General features: G+C 41.5%; 1 protein-coding gene across 1 annotated transcript in view; it reads left to right on the top strand.

Moving 5' to 3' along the window:
- Positions 1 to 25,779, top strand: part of PLPPR1 (phospholipid phosphatase related 1) — a 132,990-nt gene that overhangs the window by 71,457 nt on the left and 35,754 nt on the right. The window contains exon 2 of the mRNA XM_068552979.1: positions 8,434 to 8,622. Within this exon, the coding sequence (XP_068409080.1) occupies positions 8,434 to 8,622 (189 nt within the window). The remainder of the gene's footprint in view (positions 1 to 8,433; positions 8,623 to 25,779) is intronic.

Genomic DNA, 25,779 nt, shown 5'->3' with positions numbered 1-25,779 from the left:
CATTCTTAACCGCAGTTTAATTGCCTATTAATTAAAAGATCCCGGACTGAGAGGGAAATGGAGAGTTACTAATCAATAGGCATGAGGTTTTAGTTAAGCAAAAGGAAGAAGCTCTAGAAATCTGCTGTACATTGGACCTATAGTCAACAATAACATATGGTACTCAAATATTTGTTAAGAGGGTAGATCTCATTTTAAGTGTTCTTACCACAATAAAATAATTTTTAAAAATCTTTCATAAAATACAAAAATATAATAGACAATCAAGGATCAAATACATTGACAAAAGACTAATTGATTGCTTAATATTTTATTTTTATTCCTTCATATCTTGAGATAATATCATTTGCAAATAGCAAAACTAAGAATAGTTTGACTCTTGAAAATTCATATTTGTGGAAATAAGATGCTTGTCAAGAAACATCATTTTATAGGTGGAAAAACTAGTTGATTATTCAGTCCTGGCTAATGCAATGACTTCATATTCTCTTATGTATTTTAGTGCATGTGGTATTGTTTGCTTATTCAGAAAAAAATATATATTCTACTTAAGTCTTAATAAAATAACAGTAACAGTTATTGAGTGCCTGTTAAGTGGTTTTGATATACTTAATTATATAGTTCTCATACCACTCTCATGAGAACTCATTTCACAGGTGAGGAAACTAAGGCATAGACAGGTTAAGTTCAAAGACATACAGTAGTAATTAGTGGATTTGGGATTTGAACCTACATGCCTTAGGCACTAAAGTATAAGAAACTTGCTTATGATGAGACAAGTATCTAATAAAATCACATTTTATTGAAGGATTTTTAAATACAACCCATAGAAAGAAATATATTTCACTTTGTATTATACATTCTCCCTCTGCCTATATGTTACATACTCAACAAAAGTTTCACATAAAACCACTTGTCCTTAGGATTGGGAGTTTGGGATTAGCAGATGGAAACTAGTATATACAGGATGAATAAACAACAAGGTCCTACTGTATTGCACAGGGAACTATATTCAATATCCTGTGATAAACCAAAATGGAAAAGAATATGAAAAAGAATATGTATATATGTATAACTGAGTCACTTTGCTGTACAGCAAAAATTAACACAACATTGCCAATCAACTGTACTTCAATAAAATTTTTAAAAAACACTTGTCCTTACTATGTATAAAACTCTAATATATTCAATTCTATTCCATTCTTTTTCACTAAAAAATTCTAGTTGAACCCTACCTTGTGTACATTTGTTTCACAATCAACTAATGGTTTGAGATCTGCAGTTTGGAAAACCACCATAATAAGGGGCATATATAAGACACAGTAACACTAAATGAAGCTAATAATAACTAGGGATATCATTTATTAAGCATCTACTATGTGCCAAAATAGTGTCATTGATATTTATGTATAATATCCTCAATTCTCATTACAACCCTGAAAAGTAAATCTTTTTTCACAGATGAAACTGGGATGAGGAAAGGTTAAAAGATTTGTCCTACAGAGAGTAGTCTGAGCAAAGGTTCCTTCCGCTAGTCTACTCTAATAATAGCATTGTAGTATTATTAAACAATGAAATCCATTTTTTTTAAATAGATGCAGGTGGGGCTTCCCTGGTGGCACAGTGGTGGAGAATCTGCCTGCCAGTGCAGGGGACACGGGTTCGAGCCCTGGTCTGGGAGGGTCCCACATGCCGCGGAGCAACTAGGCCCGTGAGCCACAACTGCTGAGCCTGCGCATCTGGAGCCTGTGCCCCGCAACAAGAGAGGCCGTGATAGTGGGAGGCCCGCGCACCGCGGTGAAGAGTGGCCCCCGCTTGCCACACTAGAGAAAGCCCTCGCACAGAAACGAAGACCCAACACAGCCAAAAATAAAAATAAATAAAACAAATGTGGGGTTTAAAATGTTCTGATAAAAAAAAAAAAAAAGAGTTGGCTGTTTATTTAAAAAAAAAAAAAGATGCAGGTCTGTATTTCACTAGCAGGAAACTTATTAAAAGGTAGTATCTAATTCACTGCTACCCAGTAGTTTTTAAAAACCTAACCTGAGAGAAATTAGGAAGGAGTGAAGAATATATAGTCTACCCATTCTTTTAGAACATGCTTACTATTATGAGTCAGATACTGTTCTAAATACTACACAATCCTCATTTAATCCTCATGATGACCTGAAGAGGTAGGTGCTGTAGCATTATTAGCCCCACTTTACTAACGAAGAAACAGAGGCATGGGAATTTAAGTCACACACCTAGTAAAAGCAGCAGAGCAGGTTTCCAGCCTAGCAGTCTTAACCTTTCATTGTGCTATCTCTCTCAAGTTCGACCTAGACCGAATCATAATGCCGACCCTCCTCCCTTCTATCTCACACTATTGTTTTTGTGCATTTAGCTTTGATGTGATGTCATCGGCCTATGTTAAGAGTTGATATGAGGTCCCATATAAAGAACAGCACCAACATACTCAGTATTGTCATTGTTTATCATGTCCCTTATGAAAACTCAGGATGAATTCCTATCCAGTCACTATATCAGAAAGATTCTACTCTTCAACCGTTGGTTGGTTTTTATCATATAGCTACTGTGAAATGTGAAAATGACCAGTATCTCCTTATTGTGCTGACTATTAGACAACTTATACTCAAGGATGTAACTCCTATCTCCATATTTATTTCTTCTTCTGTTCCAACTGCTCTTTGATGCTTGCTTACTTTATTTGGTGGAAGTTGGTATAACTTCTTTTTGGAACGAAATGAGAATACATAAACATGCCTCAGTGCATATTTATGAGTTATTATTAATCTTCATACAGATGAAATTGATACTAGGAGACATTTGAATAAAGTACTCAAGTCTGTAGCACATAGTTTAGCCCTTAATATTATGCTGACGTATTTGTAACCTGATTTTCCCCAGGCTGCCCAAGTTTGTGTGGAGAAATACATCATAATTATAGTAATCATCCTAGGTTCACCCGAGTTGTGTGACCTTAATGCAATTCATGTAATCTCTCTGTGCCTGTTTCCTCTTCTATAAAATGGAAATAATATATGTACCACATACAGGGTGCCTGGGCAGAAGAAGAGTTAATTTATGTCAAGCGCTTAGAACAGTTCCTAGGACATATGCATAATATAGGTCATCACCTTTACCATCACCATCTCCTCCTCCTCCATCTCCTACTCCTTCCTCTTCTCCTTGGATCTTGCCCATGTTGTTTATGGAGAACTTTCAGCCCCTCTCAAAGTGTTATCCTTATTTCTAAGGGGTCCCAGTGAGGTCTCAGGTGTTTCCACTGTCAGTTTTCTCAGGTGTTTCCCCTCTAACTTACTACCTTGTTTCCCACTTCCATCAGTGCCACTTGAGGGTTTCCCACCCCAGCCCTTTCGTGCAGCTACTGACCCTTGTGCCTAACATGCTTGCTCAATACTGAACAACATGCAAATCTTTAACGTGTACTATCCCCTGGAGTCCTAAGACTTTGCTTCTGCATCACAACCCTGCCAAATCTCATCACCTAAGCTCTGCTGCAGCGTTCCTTCTGCTCTGCGCTTCCTTTATCCCATCTCTCTATGGAACTGAACATATGTCCTCAAGGCTTAGTCAAAACCAATATCCTGAACACACATCATGCTGCCCTCTCCATCCCCTTGCCCTCGCTCCTTCTCCACAGTGTAGCCCCTTCCCTCGTTCTCCTTCTGCCAATACCCATCCCTCCCAGGTCACCAAACACATGCAGCCATGTATGAAACCCAGCTTGGGATCAGCTGACACCCTCCTACAGATCACTGTCTGTTTCCTGTATTGGCGAGCGCTCCCCACTTGGCTTGATCACAAATGGCTTGAGGTTAGAGAGCACGTCTGAGAATTCCTCACCTTCACAGCACTTAGTTCAGAACTGAACACAGAGGCGGTTTTCAGAAACAGATGTTGGTTGATTAATTGGCATTGGTCTTGATAGCTTCTGGCCAGACCCAGAATAAGAAAGCTCTTTGGGGAGGGAAACATTGTCTCAGGTAGAGCGACCTAGCACCCCAGTTTGTTCAAGACTACCTCTATTTTAGCACTGAAAGGTCCCCTTGGTCCTGGGCAAACTGAGATGGTTGGTCACCTAGCACCAGGAGTCCCCAGTTCAAACTATGCCCTTTACACTCCAGACCAGATACCAGTCCTCTCATTTCCACGTCATGTGTCTGCCCCTACATCCCTGGACACACATACATACTCACATGAGTCATAGCACCATTTACCTATCCCCTGCTCTCCCAGCTTGTATCCTGTCATATAAATTAGTGGTCCACAATTGCTTCAGACTTTACCGACCAAAGAAAAACGTACTTGTCATCTCAGCCTCTTCTCTCAGCTTTGTGACCTCCCCACTTATCCCTCTGTGACATTCATTTTTCTCCGATCAGTGGAGAACCTGGGTAGAAACACAGTACTCTCAACTCTGAGAGGCTGGATTTCAGATATTGCTGGCTTCTGCCTTCTGAATCTTTGTGGAATGATCAGGATTTAATGCACTTTCTTATATCGGGTTGTCATTCTTAGAAAGCGACAGCTGAGGAAAATCCCTGGTACATGAGCTCCTTCTACCTCATTATCTCCCCACAGCCATAATTGCTTTTTTCACACTAATACCGTCAACCCTTCCACCAGCACTTGGGTCCAGCACAGCCCCACCATCTGCTCATGTGACACCAACATTATGGCCTCCCTCCATGCCTCCCTAAATGGGGCTGGAGAAGGCAGCGGAGACGGCAAGTGTGCCAGCTGGCACGAGTGACACAAACCTAGACAGTGATGAATCATGGCCCAGGACAGGGCGGAGGAAGGGAGGACACCGACGGCTAATTGTGTGTCATCAGTGCTGCAAGGCAGAGCTCTCTGCTTGTGGAAGCAGAATCAACGTGCTATTTCTGTTCCTGCAGTAAATGCATAAGCTTCTTTTTAATATATGGTCGCAAGAGAATGTTCAATAGAAAAGAAACCTAGAAATCAAGATCCAAATTGTTCTATATTTGTTTCTGTGCATCTCTAACTGGTATTTTATTGAGGACTCTCCAGAGAGCTTGAGGATGGCTTTAAAATGACAGGAAGGGGTTTCTGGCTGCTCAGGGGAGGAGCCAAGGCCAAGGTGACTCATGCTGATGGGTCAGTTCTGTCCCGTAGGCTGTGGAAGTTCCCATCTACCTCTACCACCCTGCGTCTCCAAGGTTCTCTGTTCTTTATGCCCTGCACTTGATTCATTCATTCATTCAGTTCTCTCTGAATGCTGTTTCCATAGTTAAATTGGCCAAGCAGCTATTCAAGATTTTTTCTATGTGTATCAAATTTAGATATATTGACCTTGGCTTTTTTATTGTTACTGTTGATTTTGATGTATTTGATGTTAAGACAATTCTGTTTTAAAAGTTTCTATTCTTCATTTTTCTGAGTCCTCTTACATATATATACACATATATACATACATATAATATATATACATATATTACATATATAATATATAGAGATCGTATATATAGAGATCATACATATACATATATACACACACACACATTATTTTGCTTTCATTTACTTCATTTTCACCTTTTTCTCTTTTAAATGGAAGTGGTAGCACAAATGTCCCTTGTAAAATATAATATTCTTCCTCAATAGAGGAAGCTAGGTGCCATTTTTGTTTTTGTTTTATCCAAAAAGCCCCCATCGATCCTGCCTGTTCTCCAAGCTTATTTCTCCTTAGGGCTGATGAAGCTGAGAGAGAGAAATGTGTTTCCTGCCACATGGATGAGATACAGAGAAATCAGATCAAGCCTGTGCAGGAGACAGAAACAGCCCCAGAGGCAGAGCCCCCAGACTGTTGGAATCCTAGTGTTAGCTCCAAAACATTCGGGTCAGCTGGCTAGGTTCCCTCCTGTCGGGTCGACTCAATTGACTAGTGCAGCACAAAAGAAATAGAAACTTCATGGCCTTGACTTTATAAACTAGCTACTAGCAAGAGCACCAATCAGTGGGGCAGCTTGGGAGCACCTATCTCTCATTCATATAGGAAACATCCTTATCCAAGTCTCTTCTCCATTGCTAAAGAGAAAAGAAATAAACAAAATGCTTGAAACAGTAGAGATGGTGGGCATGAGCATTGGTAGTTTACACGTGCCAATAAACAACTTCAGGCACAGAGAAACACATGCGAATGTCTAGAGATTGCTGGATGGTCAGAAGTTGTGCCAGAAGGTCCACTGTGGGAGAAGGGGTAGAAAATGTCAGATAATGGAACAAAATCCTTGTAGAGCCAGAAACAAGTCATGTGTGAGAGAGAGTGATTGCGAAGTATGATTTGGAGCCTACCTGGAGATAAAGGTGGTGACGGATACAGCCAAAAGGTAAAGACCTTTATAGCAGGATGGTTAGGCGTTTGTACTTTAGACACGTTACCGCTGGAGATACTCGAGGCTTCTGAACCAAAGAGGAAAGGCTTCTAACCAAAGAGTTAGAGAAAATGGAAGGTTGAGGGAAGATTCTTGTTTTTTTGGTTGTGGGGGGCTGCACTGGGTCTTTGTTGCTGCGCGCGGGCTTTTTCTGGTTGTGGTGCGCGGGCTTCTCATTGCGGTGGCTTCTCTTGTTGCGGAGCACGGGCTCTAGGTGCACTGGCTTCAGTCGTTGCAGCACGCGGGCTTGGTAGTTGTGGCTCGTGGGCTGTAGGGAGCACGGGCTTCAGTAGTTGTGGCTCACGGGCTTAGTTGCTCCGCAGCATGTGGGATCTTCCTGGACTAAGGATTGAACCCGTGTCCCCTGCATTGGCAGGTGGATTCTTAACCACTGTGCCACCAGGAAGTCCTGGGGGAAGATTCTTAATCCAAATGACCCTTAAAGAAAATGATGCCTTCTGCTAGAGTGAGGAGGAATTGCAGAGCTAACGTACCAGAAGCAGGTGTGAGAGAGTGGGCAAAGTGCAAGGCTCTGCTTCAGTGTTGTGGCTAAAGAAATGGATATGAACGTGGATAAAGATGCCAAATGGTGCCTCTCTGCATTAGAGTTGAGCTACTTTGCCTCTCCCCATAACTCTCCACACTTTTGTGTATGATGCGATTTTGATGCTGTGACCCAGGTGTTTTGCCCCCTGGGGATCAGAAAATGTGGGATTCTAGTCCTGGGTCTAACACTAACTAGCTACGTGACCTTAGGTTAGTCATTCCAGGGCTGGAATAAGAACTTGAGACTAAAACCTAAAAGATTATGGTTTCCCCCTCCCTGCCCCTTATGTACTTCCAAATAGAAACAATTTTTAAGCCATAAAAGATGTACAAAGATGCCCTACCAAGTTCTGATTCTTCTCCCAAAATGATTACTTTGATAATTTTAAAATATTTTTCCCCATTTTAGTTTCCCTGCTTTGCTGATTGTCAGTCTAAGGACATGTTTGGTTTCCTTGTTGGATAATCCAGCTGTCGTCAGTTCTCCTTGCTGGGCCTCCATTTTCTCATCTATGAAATAAAGATTTTAGATGGGAAGATCTCCAAGATCTTTTCCAGCTTAACTTTCTGTAACTTCATAACCTCAAAGACCTCTTTTCTGTCTACCTTTATCACCGTCTCATCTTGCCATTTGGTGTTTCCTAATGGGAATGAGAAAAATAATGGCATTTCCATACTCCCCCAACTCCTCATGCCTATTAAAGGCTACATCTAAACCTCGGTGAGTATCTGGGACATTTCTGAATCAAATGAAAGGATAATTGTGTCCCTTTTTGTGTCCAAATCTTATGAAGGATATATGTCTATAATAAGATGTGATCATCAGTAAAGTCCTTTACTTACTGGTAGAAAACATTTTGGAATAAAGGCAAAATCTTTTTGGAAAAGGATAAAAGTTATGACTGATATAGGATACCTGTACAATGTTTTCATCCACGCCGGTAATTTAGGTTCTGAAGATTTCCCTTAACCTTTCTAGGCTTTAGCTTTCCTGTTTGTTCATTCATGCATCATTTACCTGCCTCTAATACTTTATAATAAAGTAAGTCTATCTCTAACATTTTATGAAATTGCCCATGAACAGATCTCACTCTACATCTTGCCAATTCGTATGCCACTATCCTTTGACTTTTCACCTCTGTCCTGAATGGCAGTACTGCCTTGGTCCCCATGCATCCCCTGCGAGGGGCGCAGCAGAGCCTGGGTCTCTCTACAAGCCTTGCTGTGGTCTGCTTCTCAGATGGGAGCTGTTCATTATTTTCTGGAAGGTTTATGTAACAGATGTTACAAGGCAGACAAGTAAGCACACACCCCCTGAGCCCGGAGCACACGGAGCCAGGCACGCACACACTTGCCAATACCAATACAAGGAGAGCTGCTGGGTGATGGAGGGAGTGTGCTCTGAGGGGCGGGCGCGGCTCCGAAGCCTGGCTAATGTCTCTGTGTGGCCATGCTGTATTTTCAGCTTGTCATCATGGCTGCGACAGTGCTGCTTGCCTACTACTTCGAATGCACTGACACTTTTCAGGTGCATATCCAAGGATTCTTCTGTCAGGATGGAGACTTAATGAAGCCTTACCCGGGGACAGAGGAAGAAAGCTTCATCACCCCTCTGGTGCTCTATTGTGTGCTGGCTGCCACCCCAACTGCTATTGTAAGTACAGGAAAGGATTTCCTTCTTTACTGTTGGATCCTAAGCAACATTTTCTGTCTGCCTTTTCTTTTATAGGTGGCTTTTGCTTTTTGGTCCCTGAATTTAAATATATATATACATATATATTTTTAAAAGAATGTCTGAATGTCATACGTATATATTTTTTAAATGAACAGGCCTGAGTGGCTGCCACGTTAAGAACAGCGACTGTACTCTTGAAAAAATATGCTGTGCGTTGTGTGTATTCAGAAGAGGTCTTGAATGTAAACGCTGGCCTTGATACAAAGCCTCAATCAGAGTGGAATAGAATCGCCCAGGCCTGTATCTCTTGCTCTTCTGACTGAACTTCCAGAGAGGCCAGAGATGAAAGAAACCGCTTGACCTGAAGTTTGCTGTGAATTGTTCTGGGCGGCTCTGGCTCTGCTCACATTACGTCACATTCAATTAAGTTGCAAATTTACCTTCATTGATTGCATTCTTCTCTCTCAAAGGCAAAAAAAAAAAAGTGGCCAGACAGACCTCTTGGGAGACTATTTCAAAAGCATAAAGCTCATAGATCTGTATTGTCTGGTAAAATGATTTAGCATTCAGATGTCTTAACTTGATTTTAAAAAAATGACTTTGTGAGTGTTTTAAAATAAACATTTCTGTGTCTGAACATGCTACAACATCAGATTATTTGGGATGTAATTTCAGTTATTATTTCCCCCCTTTCTCTTCCAAAGCTGCCTCCCCCCAACTCTCCCTCCTCCCCTACCTGCCCTCTCCCACTCCCCTCTCCTTGGAGCAGTAATAAAAATACCGACTGGCATGCTGAGGGATGTACTGATTGCTCAGACATTCAATTCAAGTATTGTTTTCTATGCAAATGTTTTACTTGCTTTAAGATGAGAAATAGAATAGAATTTTGAGGAGGAAATAATATGGACATAATGAGTCATAGTACTTTAAGTTCATTTTGATCATTGATCCTAGACTTGACAAGCTCCCCCTTAAATAATAAGGCTGTGCCATAGGAATTAAGGTCAGCAGTGATAAAACATGATCTATCACAGTGGTTAAAAACACATGCTTTGGGCTTCCCTGGTGGTGCGGTGGATGAGAATCCGCCTGCCAATCCAGGGGACACGGGTTCGATCCCTGGTCCAGGAAGATCCCACATGCCGCAGAGCAACTGGGCCTGTGCGCCACAAGTACTGAGCCTGCACTCTAGGGCCCGCGAGCTGCAACTACTGAAGCTCTCGTGCCTGGAGCCTGTGCTCCGCAACAAGAGAAGCCACCGCAATGAGAAGCCCGTGCGCCGCAACTAGAGAAAGCCCGCGCACAGCAACGAAGACCCAATACAGCCAAAAAATAAACAAAATAAAAGTTTTAAAAAACAAAAAAAAACCACATGCTTTGCAGTCCGACCTTCCAGGGTTCACATCCTGTCTATGTGACTTCAGGCAAGTCACTCTACTGTTCCCTCCCCCAAAAATGGGGATAACGTGACTGCCTATTTCACAGAGTTGTCAAGACTTAAATAAGATGCTTCATACAAATGACTTGGCACAGCGTCTGCCATGGACTAAATGGTTAGAAGTTGGGGAAACAAAGAACCTGGCTGGAAACTGATCTTTACCTTCTTCAGGATCACAGACCAACTTCCTCTCCCTGCAGAGAAGGAGATTCCACTGAAACCCTGGTATCACCTCCTCTTTAGAGCGATGGGGGATGTGCCCTCTCCCAGAGGAAGACTGATCTCCGTGTTCCTCTTACCTTTCCCTTTTCCTTTCTCACCAGCCCAAGGACTAAGAGAAAGCATAAAAGACACCCTTCTAAGTACCTTAAAAGGTGACACACTTCACTCCTCAGATAAAACCTGGAGGTCACATTGAGTTCTATCTGTAATGGTTTAATGGCAGCTCTACCTAGTCCTAGAATTAGTCTGGAATCAGGTCCTGGTTTCTTCCTGTCCCATAAACATATCATTTTCTCAGGTACTCAGACATAAATCCATGAGTGATCCATTGACTAACTAACATATTTTCCTCTCTTCTTCCCAGCCCCCAGGAAACATCATTGCCTAGGTTCTCTTGCAATTACTTTTTGTAATTACAGAGAGTTTTTTCCCTTTAAAAAAAAAAACAAAAAAACGAAAACACCTAAGGAAAGCAAGAGAAACAGATCAATAAAAATTATGAAAAATCAGTGAATCAGAAAACAATAGGATTAATAAGTAAAATGTACAACCCCCTGGTTAGTCTAATATAAGAAAAGCAAAAGTTAAAAAAAAAAAGTCGGAGAGGAGAAGATGGCGGAAGAGTAAGATGCGGAGATCACCTTCCTTCCCACAGATACATCAGAAATACATCTACACGTGGAACTGCTCCTACAGAACACCCACTGAACGCTGGCAGAAGACCTCAGACCTCCCAAAAGGCAAGAAACTCCCCACGTATCTGGGTAGGGCAAAAGAAAAAAGAAATAACAGAGACAAAAGAATAGGGACGGGACCTGCACCTCTGGGAGGCAGCTGTGAAGGAGGAAAGGTCTCCACACACTAGGAAGCCCCTTCGTGGGCGGAGACTGCGGGTGGCAGAGGGGGGAAGCTTCGGAGCCACGGAGGAGAGCGCAGCCACAGGGGTGCGGAGGGCAAAGAGGAGAGATTCCCGCACGGAGGCTCGGCGCCGAGCAGCACTCACCAGCCCGAGAGGCTTGTCTGCTCACCCGCTGGGGCGGCGGGGGCTGGGAGCTGAGGCTCGGGCTTCGGAGGTCGGATCCCGGGGAGAGGACTGGGGTTGGATGCGTGAACACAGCCTGAAGAGGGCTAGTGCACCACGGCTAGCCGGGAGGGAGTCCGGGAAAAAGTCTGTAGCTGCCGAACAGGCAAGAGACTTTTTCTTTCCTCTTTGTTTCCTGGTGCGCAAGGAGAGGGGATTCAGAGCGCTGCTTAAAGGAGCTCCAGAGACGGGCGCGAGCCGCGACTATCAGTGCGGACCCCAGAGACGGGCATGAGACGCTAAGGCTGCTGCTGCCGCCACCAAGAAGCCTGTGTGCAAGCCCAGATCACTCTCCACACCTCCCCTCCTGGGAGGCTGTGCAGCCCGCCACCGCCAGGGTCCCGAGATCCAGGGACAACTTCCCCGGGAGAACGCACGGCGCGCCTCAGGCTGCTGCAACATCACACCGGCCTCTGCCGCCGCAGGCTCACCCCGCATCCGTACCCCTCCCCCCCCCCCGGCCTGAGTGAGCCAGAGCTCCCAAATCAGCTGCTTCTTTAACCCTGTCCTGTCTGAGCGAAGAACAGACGCCTTCAGGCGACCTACATGCAGAGGCGGGTCCAAATCCAACACTGAACCCCGGGAGCTGTACGAACAAAGAAGAGAAAGGGAAATCTCTCCCAGCAGCCTCAGGAGCAGTGGATTAAAGCTCCACAAACAACTTGATGTACCTGCATCTGTGGAATACCTGAATAGACAATGAATCAACCCAAATTGAGGAGGTGGACTTTGGGAGCAACGATATATATATATTTTTTTCCCTTTTTCTCTTTTTGTGAGTGTGTAGGTGTATGCTTCTGTGTGAGATTTTGTCTGTATAGCTTTGCTTTCACCATTTGTCCTAGGATTCTGTCCGTCCATTTTTTTTCTTTGTTTGTTTTTTATTTAAAAAAATTTTTTTCTTCATAATTATTTTTTATTTTAATAACTTTATTTTATCTTACTTTATTTTATTTTATTTTATCCTCTTTCTTTCTTTCTTTCTTTCTTTCTATTTTCTCTCCCTTTTATTCTGAGCCGTGTAGATGAAAGGCTCTTGGTGCTCCAACCAGGCGTCAGGGCTGTGCCTCAGAGGTGAGAGAGCCAAGCTCAGGACACTGGTCCACAAGAGACCTCCCAGCTCCATGTAATACCAAACGGCAAAAATCTCTCAGAGATCTCCATCTCAACACCAAGACCTAGCTTCACTCAACGACCAGCAAGCTACAGTGCTGGACACCCTATGCCAGACAACTAGCAAGACAGGAACACAGCCCCATCCGTTAGCAGAGAGGCTGCCTAAAATCATAATAAGGCCACAGACACCCCAAAACACACCACCACACGTGGACCTGCCCACCAGAAAGACAAGATCCAGCCTCATCCACCAGAACACAGGCACTAGTCCCCTCCACCAGGAAGCCTACACAACCCACTGAACCAACCTTAGCCACTGGGGACAGACACCAAAAACAATGGGAAATACAAACCTGCAGCCTGTGAAAAGGAGACCCCAAACACAGTAAGAAAAGCAAAATGAGAAGATGGAAAAACACACAGCAGATGAAGGAGCAAGGTAAAAACACACCAAACCTAACAAATGAAGAGGAAATAGGCAGTCTACCTGAAAAAGAATTCAGAATAATGACAGTAAAGGTGATCCAAAATCTTGGAAATAGAATAGACAAAATGCAAGAAGCATTTAACAAGGACCTAGAAGAACTAAAGAGGAACCAAGCAATGATGAACAACACAATAAATGAAATTAAAAATACTCGAGAAGGGATCAATAGCAGAATAACTGAGGCAGAAGAACGGATAAGTGACCTGGAAGATAAAAGAGTGGAAATAAATACTGCAGAGCAGAATAAAGAAAAAAGAATGAAAAGAACTGAGGACAGTCTCAGAGACCTCTGGGACAACATTAAATGCACCAACATTCGAACTATAGGGGTCCCAGAAGAAGAAGAGAAAAAGAAAGGACTGAGAAAATATTTGAAGAGCTTATAGTTGAAAAATTCCCTAATATGGGAAAGGAAATAGTTAATCAAGTCCTGGAAGCACGGAGAGTCCCATACAGGATAAATCCAAGGAGAAACATGCCAAGACACATATTAATCAAACTATCAAAAATTAAATATAAAGAAAACATATTAAAAGCAGCAAGGGAAAAACAACAAACAACACACAAGGTTAACAGCTGATCTTTCAGCAGAAACTCTGCAAGCCAGAAGGGAGTGGCAGGACACATTTAAAGTGATGAAGGAGAAAAACCTACAACCACGATTACTCTACCCAGCAAGGATCTCATTCAGATTTGATGGAGAAATTAAAACCTTTACAGACAAGCAAAAGCTGAGAGAGTTCAGCACCACCAAACCAGCTTTACAACAAACGCTAAAGGAACTTCTCTAGGCAAGAAACACAAGAGAAAGAAAACACCTACAATAATAAACCCAAAACATTTAAGAAAATGGGAATAAGAACATACATATCGATAATTACCTTAAATGTAAATGGATTAAATGCTCCCACCAAAAGACACAGACTGGCTGAATGGATACAAAAACAAGACCCATATATATGCTGTCTACAAGAGACCCACTTCAGACCTAGGGACACATACAGACTGAAAGTGAGGGGATGGAAAAAGATATTCCATGCAAATGGAAATCAAAAGAAAGCTGGAGTAGGAGTTCTCATATCAGACAAAATAGACTTTAAATTAAAGACTATTACAAGAGACAAAGAAGGACACTACATAATGATCAAGGGATTGATCCAAGAAGAAGACATAACAATTGTAAATATTTATGCACCCAACATAGGAGCACCTCAATACATAAGGCAAATACTAACAGCCATAAAGGGGAAATCGACAGTAACACAATCATAGTAGGGGACTTTAATACACCACTTTCACCCATGGACAGATCATCCAAGTTGAAAATAAAAAAGGAAACACAAGCTTTAAATGATACATTAAACAAGATGGACTTAATTGATATTTATAGGACATTCCATCCAAAAACAACAGAATACACATTCTTCTCAAGTGCTCATGGAACATTCTCCAGGATAGATCATATCTTGGGTCACAAATCAAGCCTTGGTAAATTTAAGAAAATTGAAATCGTGTCAAGTATCTTTTCCAACCACAACACTATGAGACTAGATATCAATTACAGGAAAAGATCTGTAAAAAATACAAACACATGGAGGCTAAACAATACACTACTTAATAACGAAGTGATCACTGAAGAAATCAAAGGGGAAATCAAAAAATACCTAAAAACAAATGACAATGGAGACACAACGACCCAAAACCTATGGAATGCAGCAAAAGCAGTTCTTAGAGGGAAGTTTATAGCAATACAATACTACCTTAAGAAACAAGAAACATCTCAAATAAACAACCTAACCCTGCACCTAAAGCAATTAGAGAAAGAAGAACAAAAAAACCCCAAGGTTAGCAGAAGGAAAGAAATCATAAAGATCAGATCAGAAATAAATGAAAAAGAAATGAAGGAAACAATAGCAAAGATCAATAAAACTAAAAGCTGGTTCTTTGAGAAGATAAACAAAATTGATAAACCATTAGCCAGACTCATCAAGAAAAAAAGGGAGAAGACTCAAATCAATAGAATTAGAAACGAAAAAGGAGAAGAAACAAATGACACTGCAGAAATACAAAGGATCATGAGAGATTACTACAAGCAACTCTATGCCAATAAAATGGACAACCTGGAAGAAATGGACAGATTCTTAGAAATGCACAACCTGCTGAGACTGAACCAGGAAGAAATAGAACATATGAACAGACCAATCACAAGCACTGAAATTGAAACTGTGATTAAAAATCTTCCAACAAACAAAAGCCCAGGACCAGATGGCTTCACAGGCGAATTCTATCAAACATTTAGAGAAGAGCTAACACCTATCTTTCTCAAACTCTTCCAAAATATTGCAGAGGGAGGAACACTCCCCAACTCATTCTACGAATCCACCATCACCCTGATACCAAAACCAGACAAAGATGTCACAAATAAAGAAAACTACAGGCCAATATCACTGATGAACATAGATGCAAAAATCCTCAACAAAATACTAGCAAACAGAATCCAACAGCACATTAAAAGGATCATACACCATGATCAAGTGGGGTTTATTCCAGGAATGCAAGGATTCTTCAATATATGCAAATCAATCAACGTGATACACCATATTAACAAATTGAAGGATAAAAACCATATGATCATCTCAATAGATGCAGAGAAAGCTTTTGACAAAATTCAACACCCATTTATGATAAAAGCCCTGCAGAAAGTAGGCATAGAGGGAACTTTCCTCAATATAATAAAGGCCATATATGACAAACCCACAGCCAACATCGTCCTCAATGGTGAAAAACTGAAACCATTTCCACTAAGATCAGGAACAAGACAAGATTGCCCACTCTCACCACTGTTATTCAACATAGTTTTGGCAGTTTTAGCCACAGCAATCAGAGAAGAAAAAGAAATAAAAGGAATCCAAATTGGAAAAGAAGAAGTAAAGCTGTCACTGTTTGCAGATGACATGATACTATACATAGAGAATCCTAAAACTGCCACCCGAAAACTACTAGAGCTCATCAATGAATTTCGTAAAGTTGCAGGATACAAAATTAATGCACAGAAATCTCTTGCATTCCTATACACTAATGATGAAAAATCTGAAAGTGAAATTAAGAAAACACTCCCATTTACCATTGCAACAAAAAGAATAAAATATCTAGGAATAAACCTATCTAAGGAGACAAAAGACCTGTATGCCGAAAATTATAAGACACTGATGAAAGAAATTAAAGATGATACCAACAGATGGAGAGATATACCATGTTCTTGGATTGGAAGAATCAACATTGTGAGAATGACTCTACTACCCAAAGCAATCTGCACATTCAATGCAATCCCTATCAAACTACCACTGGCATTTTTCACAGAACTAGAACAAAAAATTTCACAATTTGTATGGAAACACAAAGACTCCGAATAGCCAAAGCAATCTTGAGAACGAAACATGGAGCTGGAGGAATCAGGCTCCCTGACTTCAGACTATACTACAAAGCTACAGTAATCAAGACAGTATGGTACTTGCACAAAAACAGAAATATAGATCAATGGAACAGGATAGAAAGCCCAGAGATAAACCCACACACATATGGTCACCTTATCTTTGATAAAGGAGGCAAGCATATACAGTGGAGAAAAGACAGCCTCTTCAATAAGTGGTGCTGGGAAAACTGGACAGCTACATGTAAAAGAATGAAGTTAGAACATTCCCTAACACCATACACAAAAATAAACTCAAAATGGATTAAAGACCTAAATGTAAGGTCAGACACTATAAAACTCTTAGAGGAAAACATAGGCAAAACACTCTATGACATAAATCACAGCAAGATCCTTTTTGACCCACCTCCTAGAGAAATGGAAATAAAAACAAAAATAAACAAATGGGACCTAATGAAACTTAAAAGCTTTTGCACAGCAAAGGAAACCATAAAGAAGACCATAAGACAACCCTCAGAATGGTAGAAAATATTTGCAAATGAACCAACTGACAGAGGATTAATCTCCAAAATTTACAAGCAGCTCATGCAGCTCAATAACAAAAAAACAAACAACCCAATCCAAAAATGGGCAGAAGACCTAAATAGACATTTCTCCAAAGAAGATATACAGATTGCCAACAAACACATGAAAGAATGCTCAACATCATTAATCATTAGAGAAATGCAAATCAAAACTACAATGAGATATCATCTCACACCGGTCAGAATGGCCATCATCAAAAAATCTACAAACAATAAATGCTGGAGAGGGTGTGGAGAAAAGGGAACCCTCTTGCACTGTTGGTGGGAATGTAAATTGATACAGCCACTATGGAGAACAGTATGGAGGTTCCTTAAATAACTAAAAATAGAACTACCATACAACCCAGCAATCCCAGTACTGGGCCTATACCCTGATAAAACCATAATTGAAAAAGAGTCATGTACCAAAATGTTCATTGTAGCTCTATTTACAATAGCCAGGACATGGAAGCAACCTAAGTGTCCATCGACAGATGAATGGATAAAGAAGATGTGGCACATATATACAATGGAATATTACTCAGCCATAAAAAGAAATGAAATGGAGTTATTTGTAGTGAGGTGGACGGACCTAGAGTCTGTCATACAGAGTGAAGTAAGTCAGAAAGAGAAAAACAAATACTGTATGCTAACACATATATATGGAATCTAAGGGAGAAAAAAGAAAAAAAAAGGGTCATGAAGAACCTAGTGGTAAGACGGGAATAAAGACACAGACCTACTAGAGAATGGACTTGAGGATATGGGGAGGGGGAAGGGTAAGCTGTGACACAGTGAGAGAGTGGCATGGACATATATACACTACCAAACATAAAATAGATAGCTACTGGGAAGCAGCCGCATAGCACAGGGAGATCAGCTCGGTGCTTTGTGATCACCTAGAGGGGTGGGATAGGGAAGGTAGGAGGGAGGAAGGTGCAAGAGGGAAGAGATATGGGAACATATGTATATGTATAACTGATTCACTTTGTTATATAGCAGAAACTAACACACCATTGTAAAGCAATTATACTCCAATAAAAAAAAAAGTCAAGAAAAAAAAGAATATATAAGCAAAAATATATAAACCTTTAAAGTCTACACTGTAGTTTTATTTAAATTGTATATTCAATTCTGTGCCAATACATGCTTACTTCTCAATAAAATTTATAATATTCTATGAAAAGATAACTTACTAACAATGCCTTTAAAAATGTAGAAAAGCTGAATAAATGAATACAAATTTTTAAACATGTCTAAAATTTATTGCACAAAATAGTACTGGGGACACATAACTATAGTATAAATTCCTTCAAACTTTCAAGGGATAGAAAACCCATAGCTGGGCTTCCCTGGTGGCGCAGTGGTTGAGAGTCCGCCTGCCAACGCAGGGGACACGGGTTCAAACCCTGGTCCGGGAAGATCCCACATGCCGCGGAGCAACTAAGCCCATGTGCCACAACTACTGAGCCTGCGTGCCACAACTACTGAGCCCGTGTGCCACATCTACTGAAGCCCACACGCCTAGAGCCCATGCTCCACAGCAAGAGAAGCTACCACAATGAGAAGCCCGTGCACCGCAACAAAGAGTAGCCCCCACTCGCCGCAGCTAGAGAAAGCCCGCGCACAGCAACAAAGACCCAACGCAGCCAAAAGTTAATTAATTAATTAATTAATCAAAAAAAAAAAAAAAAAAAAAGAAAACCCATAACTATGTAAACTGTTCCAGAGCCTTAAAATAGGTGGAAAGCTTTTCAATGCACATTATGAGGTGAGAAAAATGTGGATTTCAAACACTTAGAAAGTCTACATACACACCCACAGAAGCATCCTCAATTAGGAATGTTGTTGCAGGCAGATAGAAAAGGATTGATAGATTTGTCTACCTGAAAATAAGCATTTCTACCAAAAGAAAGAGTAAATAAAGACTGCAAAAAAAATTTGCAGCATGAGACTCCAATTAAATATTCCTAATACTTAAAAAGATGAGCTTCCAAAAATAAAAATTAGAAAGGACAAAAATAGACAATTAACAACAGTAAATTGACTGTATGCATATAAACATTTCTAAACTCATCAATTATCAAAGAAAAATTATTTTAAATACAGCATTTTTCCCATCTAAGTTTGGCAAATGTTTTAAAGTTTAACCCGTGTTGTTAAAGGTGCAGATACCTTCATACAATTCAAATGTAAACTGACATTTTCTTTCTGAAGAGCAGCTGGTCGAGATGTACTGAGAGTTTTATCAACTTCAGACCCAGTCATTAATTCCATGCCCTGAATTTATGTTAAAGAGATAACCAGAGTTTTATATAAATACAAAGATTTGTATATAGGGATGTTCATGTCAGTGATAGTTTTAAGAGTGGAAGGAAAACTTGGCTAAATACACAGCATTAGAGGATTGTCTAAACACATTTCGGGCAGTCATGTTTCTGAAACACCTCTAATAGCAAAGAAACATGCTTGTGATTTAGTGAAATGATTTTTATGAAGGCTAAAAAATTGTATATAGTATTGCAGATAAAAGTTTTTCTCTTCTATAAGAGAATTTGAACTTCCCTTAGTTTTCTAGCTCTGTTTCCTTAGAAAAAGATATGTATCAGCTATGTTACTAGGCAAAATTAACCCGATTGGTGAATTGCATCTGGACCCAGAGAACTATAATTACCTGAAAAGGAGCCATGCTGTGACTTCCAAGTACAGTGACTCTGGACACTTGGCATGTCCAATGTGGGAACTTGGAAGCTGTGTCTATGGAGTTGCTATACCATATATTGACTCCTATAGGACATGATGTGTCTTTTAAGCTGGTGGCTCCTGCATCCTCTGATATGTCTGCAGTCTCCTTGCACCTGAGCTGTGCTGGACCACTGCAAGGGCATGTGCTAAAGAGGAGCATGTGATGCTGCCCTATTGGCAAGCTGTTGTTCCTCCCAAGTGGACCAGTGCCAAGTGAAGCATATGGCTGTCTGTGGGTCGGAATATTTAATAGACCCTAACAAGACACCATGTGTGTTACAAGTATAATCCCAAATTTATAATTATACATAAAAGAGTCGTAAGAAATAAGCTAAAAATGTATAGCTGTTATCTCTGAGTGCTAATGGTACAGTCTTTTTTCTTCTGTTATATATATATATGTTTAAATTCTACATCAATGCAGTATTTTCGAATTGAAAGATATATTTTTAAAACATTCCAGTTCTTCTGACATAATTATGAAATGACCAATCTTTAATAAGACTTGAAAAATAGCAATTCTAATCAACAAAAACACACATGGCCAAAAAACAAAACAGAACTTTATGATGAATTTTCTCTTCTCTTTGGGTAAAAATGATAGATCTTTCATTCTAAGATTTTCAGCAAAAACTCTTCTCCCGCCTACAAATTTTGATCACATATCTTCCACCAGTTCCTTTTCCCCAAAGGACACAAACTGACATGGGGTCAAATGCTCTGATGGGAAGCCATGGGGATATGGTCAATGGATTAGTGAACTGAGTATTAAGGACCTACGGTTCTACTCTAGTTTTCAAGTATGGAACCCTGATTCAGCTGTTCCATTCCTTTGCTTCTCTGGGTGAAAAATGTGACCAACAATGATGGCAGGCCTCCAAGATATGTGCTGAGGAATATTCCATAAATGATGATGGCAAGAATAACATCTTTTAATTTAGTTGTACTCTGCAGTCCTTGCCTACTTTATCCTCACAGCATACCAGTGAAATAGAAAAGAGACATTCCAAAGAACATAGAGAAAGTTTGTGGTCCAATTCCCTTCATTTTTGACTCTGAGTCTGTTAGTTATTCAGGGGGCCAGTTGTTAGCTACATTACTTGTAACTTGAGACTTAGCTACATTAAATGATTTGCTGAAGGTCGCAGTTAGTTCTGTATGTAATTGGACAGTTACCCACCCATTTGGTTCTACTTTTATTTTCCTCCCGAATGAGGGGCATTGCTAGGAGCCAGCGCTGATTACAGCTGATGGGTTAATGGCAGAGAGCTGAGTGACCTTGAAATCCTGCTGTGGTGCCTGATCTTCCCCCCAAGACCTGAAAACAAGTGAGCAGCGGCAGGACAGACGGCAGAACTCCCGTGATGCTCAGGGACATCTCCTGGGAGCAAGGAGCCATGTTTACTTCTGCCCCTTCCTGGAGAGATACGGTGTATCCTAGAGCAGTCTTTCATGGGCCACTTGCACACAGATCCCGAGTGCCTAGCTCAGCACGCCCCCTGCCCCTGCGTGTGCATCCTTCATTATCCTCACACTGCGGTCATCCTGTCTCAGGCCTGATCTGTCAGGAGAGGGAGGGATCCCAGTTGTGGCTTTGCCCCCGGGAATTGTGTGACCTCTGATAAGGCATGTTCCCTCTTTGGGTTCGATTTCTCATCCGTAAAAGGTGGGGTTGGGCCAAATGATCTCCAAGATCTTTCTGGTTCTAATATTCCTTGAGAGATGAAACAAGAACCTTCTAATTGGAAGACTCCAAATGTCAGATTCCCAACTCCCTAGGCTCTCTTGACTTTCTTTCGGGAGTTCAATCTGTGCCTGGCCAGGTGTTTCACAGAATGGCAGTGTGTGTGTGTGTGTGTGTGTGTGTGTGTGTGTGTGTGTGTGTGTGTGTGTGTGTGTGTGTGTGTGTGTGTGTGTGTGTGTGTGTGTGTGTGTGTGTGTGTGTGTGTGTGTGTGTGTGTGTGTTTACTCCTTCTTAAACCCATTTCCTATTTTCCCTGTAGTAGAAAGAAGGCAAGACTCCTTGGGGGTGACTTATGTGACACAAACTAATGGCAATTCTCAAAAAAGGTAGTTCAACCTGGACTCGTCCTTGGTGTTCTGTGTATTCTCTAGCACAGGGGTCCCCAAACCCCAGGCCACGGACCGGTATCGGTCGTCAGCCTGTTAGGAACCGGGCCGCGCAGCAGGAGGTAAGCGGCGGGCAAGCTAGCGAAGCTTCATCTGCCGTTCCCCATCGCTCACATTACTGCCTGAACTATCCCCCCGCCATCCGTGGAAAAATTGTCTTCCACAAAACCGGTCCCTGGTGCCAAAAAGGTCGGAGACCGCTGCTCTAGCACATTAACCATAGAAAAACCTAGCATCCTAAACTGCCGTGTGTCTCCAAGGATGGGCGCTGCTTGCAGGGACACACAAGAAAGGCATGAGGGAAAAGACTGCCGTGGGTTTGACCTGTCATTTCCTATTTCTGCTTTTGTGCTTCGCTGTCAGAAAGGATCAGCATCATGTTGAGGCAAGGCCACACAGGAGAAAGCTGTACGGGGACTTAGGAAAGGTTAGAGCTTGGGGGATTTATTGTGTCCAGAACCATTTAGCCAAAAGTGTTGGCCCACACTTCCAGGAAACCTGCAGGGTGCATTCTGACCAACGTGGAAACCCTGGCTAACAACTGCCTCAGGCCCCCTGAATAAACTCACAGACTCAGAGTCAAAGGCAGAGAGCCTGTTTGGATAAGAGGATTTAACCCGGTGGAGAATCTGATTTACCCTTATTTTATCTCGGCCCCAGCACCACAGGCATGAGAAAATAGCTAGTAAACCTTTTTTTGGCCTCACAACAAAGTGATGGGAGTATTTAGAACTGAAGCAGCAGAACGTTTGACGCCCAGCCTGAGAGAATTGACACAGCTCACAGTTTGTGTGCACACGCACACACACAAGACTCATCTAGAATTTCCTGGGAGAGGAAGAGACAAGCATAATTTGATAGAAAGGCACAATCTGGAGGAAACTGCAACTCTTCACCTGGGGGTTTCTGGGCCATAAGCTCTTGCAGTGAATACAAAAGCTCAATGCACAGTGTGAATCAGAGTGGGCCCTGGGTAAATGCACATCTGTTGCCTGGCTGGCGAGGGACGCAGCTGCCAGAGCAAAGGAGACAGTGTGGGTGCCTGTACGAATAACCTCATCTGTTGAAATCCCTTTTTAACACTTCATCATTCACATCTTTTTCCCTTTTGTACATTATCTCATGACTTTTTTTTTTTTTTTTTTTTTTTTTTTTACCGTGAACACATTTTCTTTGTTGCAAATGTACTTAGTCATTACAATTTACTTTTTTTTCTGGGAAAGGGTTATAGATAGCCTCATTAATTGTTATGGATTTTTTTTTAAAACGTTGAAGAAAAATATCCATTTCCCTATTTACTATCCATGTGGCAGATGAGTGCTCCAAATTCCTTTACAGATTATTTTTTTCCTTAACATCGTCCCATGGAGAGACTTGCTTACCACCTTTGAGATGCCCCTTTTAAGGATTGGTGAATAGATGATTGTGTTAGGAGCTTTGATAATTTGTTTCTTGAAAAGACTACTGTTTGCCTAAAATTATGTGATGGTCAGTTTACTTGGTGATCACAATGCATTTTACTTTTTGTTAAGAGCAGTATTTTAGCTAACTCATTTTAAATTCCCATTTCTCTTGCATCCACCGTCCAGAAAGGAAAAAAAAAAAAGGCTCAAGAGAATACCCTGCTTTGGAAAAGTAGCGTCCCACCTTGGTGTTGCATTATATAGCAAGTGTCCACTTAAAAGAGTTTTGAATGGGTAGATGCCACCCCTGGATTAAGACCAGTAATGACGCTCCAATCCACAAAACATTTATTATCTGAGTTGCTGAATGATTTCCAAAATGCCATCATCCACGTGGCCTTGATTCTATTGAAGCGTTCAGCTTTGAGAGGCATAGGAAGTGTCTAGAGCTGAATTCCTTTACTTACACTTAGGTGTGAAAAAGCAGAAGTCAAGAGTTCTTGAACCAAGCACAGCTCGGCAGGTCAGAGGAGCAGAACCTCTCTGCAGATCTGGGCTGTCACCGGCACTCATCAGCAAAGATGAAAGCAGAGCGTTTAGACGTCGGCAGCCAGGACTGGCTGCATGGTCTGTGCATTTAAACTCCCCTGGGTCACTTTTAAACAAAATCTATGGCAAAAACCATGCCTGCCTTTCTTGGAAATGCTCACGAGTAAAGAATCTTCCCAAGGAGGATATTGGAAGCATCTAAAAATCCCTGGGACTGAAAGCTCTGAAGCTACTTAGACATTAATATTGAGAAGTATGCAAAGAACCCTCTCTTCTTCCTCAGAGCATGACACACAGAAATCCAGGGAGGAGCTACCAGCCTCTGCTGTCCTTAGGCACACAGGTAACAGAGTTATCAGGCAATGTGATGACTCTGGAGCAGGCTGTGTCCGCTTTGCTTTTAGGGAAGATTACTTGGTGAGGGCAAAGCCCCATGGGATTTTAAAAGTGAATGAAGGCTGAAGGAAGAAGCATTGCAAGAAACTACACTGGCCCTGGAGAGCTTAACCAACAGGAGAGAGATTAAAACCCAATTACATGATTTCAGTTCCCTTAATCAGCCCTCTCTTGTCAGTTCCTATCATAAAGGCGAAGATATTGGAGCTGGAAAAGCAACTTAAAGGTCTCCTAGTCCAACAGATAAGAAACTGACAGATGAGAAACTAGGCCCAAAGAGGTCAAGCAAGTGGTCCAAGATCGAACATCTGGTTAGGGGCAGAGCAGAGCTAGAATCACACCATGTTTTCTTAATCCAGGACAATTTTTCAAGCAATTTCAATACACATTCTTGCCTATACCGACCAGTAAGTGAAAGCAACAAACATTCTTTGAGCACCTATAGATGTTTTGACATACATTTTCTAATACTCTCAATAATTTTCTGATATAGTTATTACCCTCATGTTCCAAGTCATGAAAAAAAGAAAAACAGAAGCTCAGAAAGGTTCAGTTACCTGCCCAAAGTCACACATCAAGAAGGGAGGGAGCTGAGATTTCAACTCAACAGCCCACATTCAAGAAACAGCAATGACTCTGATATTGCCAAGTACCAGAGCTACAACTAGCATATGTGTGAACCCAAAACATATATTCCAGGAATTCTAGACACCCTTTATGATGACAGCCACATAGAACATGCAGTGAGTCCCCCTTACAATATGAAATTATAATACATCTTCCAGTGACTTTTTCTGCAGATTTTATATTTTGAAATCTGAACACTATCCCCTAAATATTTTGCATTTATATCACTTATTTATGACTTATCAGATCTCCTTTAGAGATTGTAAAGATGTGAAGTCTGCAAGATAACACACCAAACTGATGTATTATATTCCAGGGTTATTTATTTGCCATTTGGGTTTCCATATTTGAAAGACAAATTTATTGAGTTATCCTCACTAAAAGTATATTTACTGTTATCTAAGTGTCTTAGGTCATGTCACTTGTGATTGTAGCCAGCATAGCTGGGGGATGAGAGATGCACCAATGGAATTCACTTGCTGTTTGTTCATGGCCAGGTCTAGAGTCTGGCCTTGATCATTTCTCACCAGAGGGTATGCTCATTTGCTATGAGTGATAGGATGCTTGTTAGCCAACAATTTGAAAGGCCATTATAGGCAGGACAGCCAGGGCCGAACACATGGAGAGTCCCGCATGTCCCAGCTGCTCTCTGAAAAGAGTGGTGGATAGAGGCAGAGTGTGTGTGGCAAAGATACAGATGGAGGAACCCAACCATTGCCAGAACCAGAGTCATAAATCTGCCAGTGTGTAGACGGCTTCCAACATCAGCTGGGGCCAGGCAGGAAAGAAAAGACACCCCTACCTTTATCAAGCAGAATCTTCCCCTCTCTCTCCAAGCAGAATCAGGCCCTGTATGAGACTATGGAACCCAGTGGATGGAGAAATAGCACCCTGTGTGTGATCAGAGAAACGCAGTGAAATGAACGTCCAAGAAGCCCATTCACTGAGA

This window comes from Eschrichtius robustus, chromosome 10 (assembly GCF_028021215.1).
Source record: "Eschrichtius robustus isolate mEscRob2 chromosome 10, mEscRob2.pri, whole genome shotgun sequence".
NCBI lineage: Eukaryota > Metazoa > Chordata > Mammalia > Artiodactyla > Eschrichtiidae > Eschrichtius > Eschrichtius robustus.
This window is presented reverse-complemented; position numbering and strand designations above follow the sequence as displayed.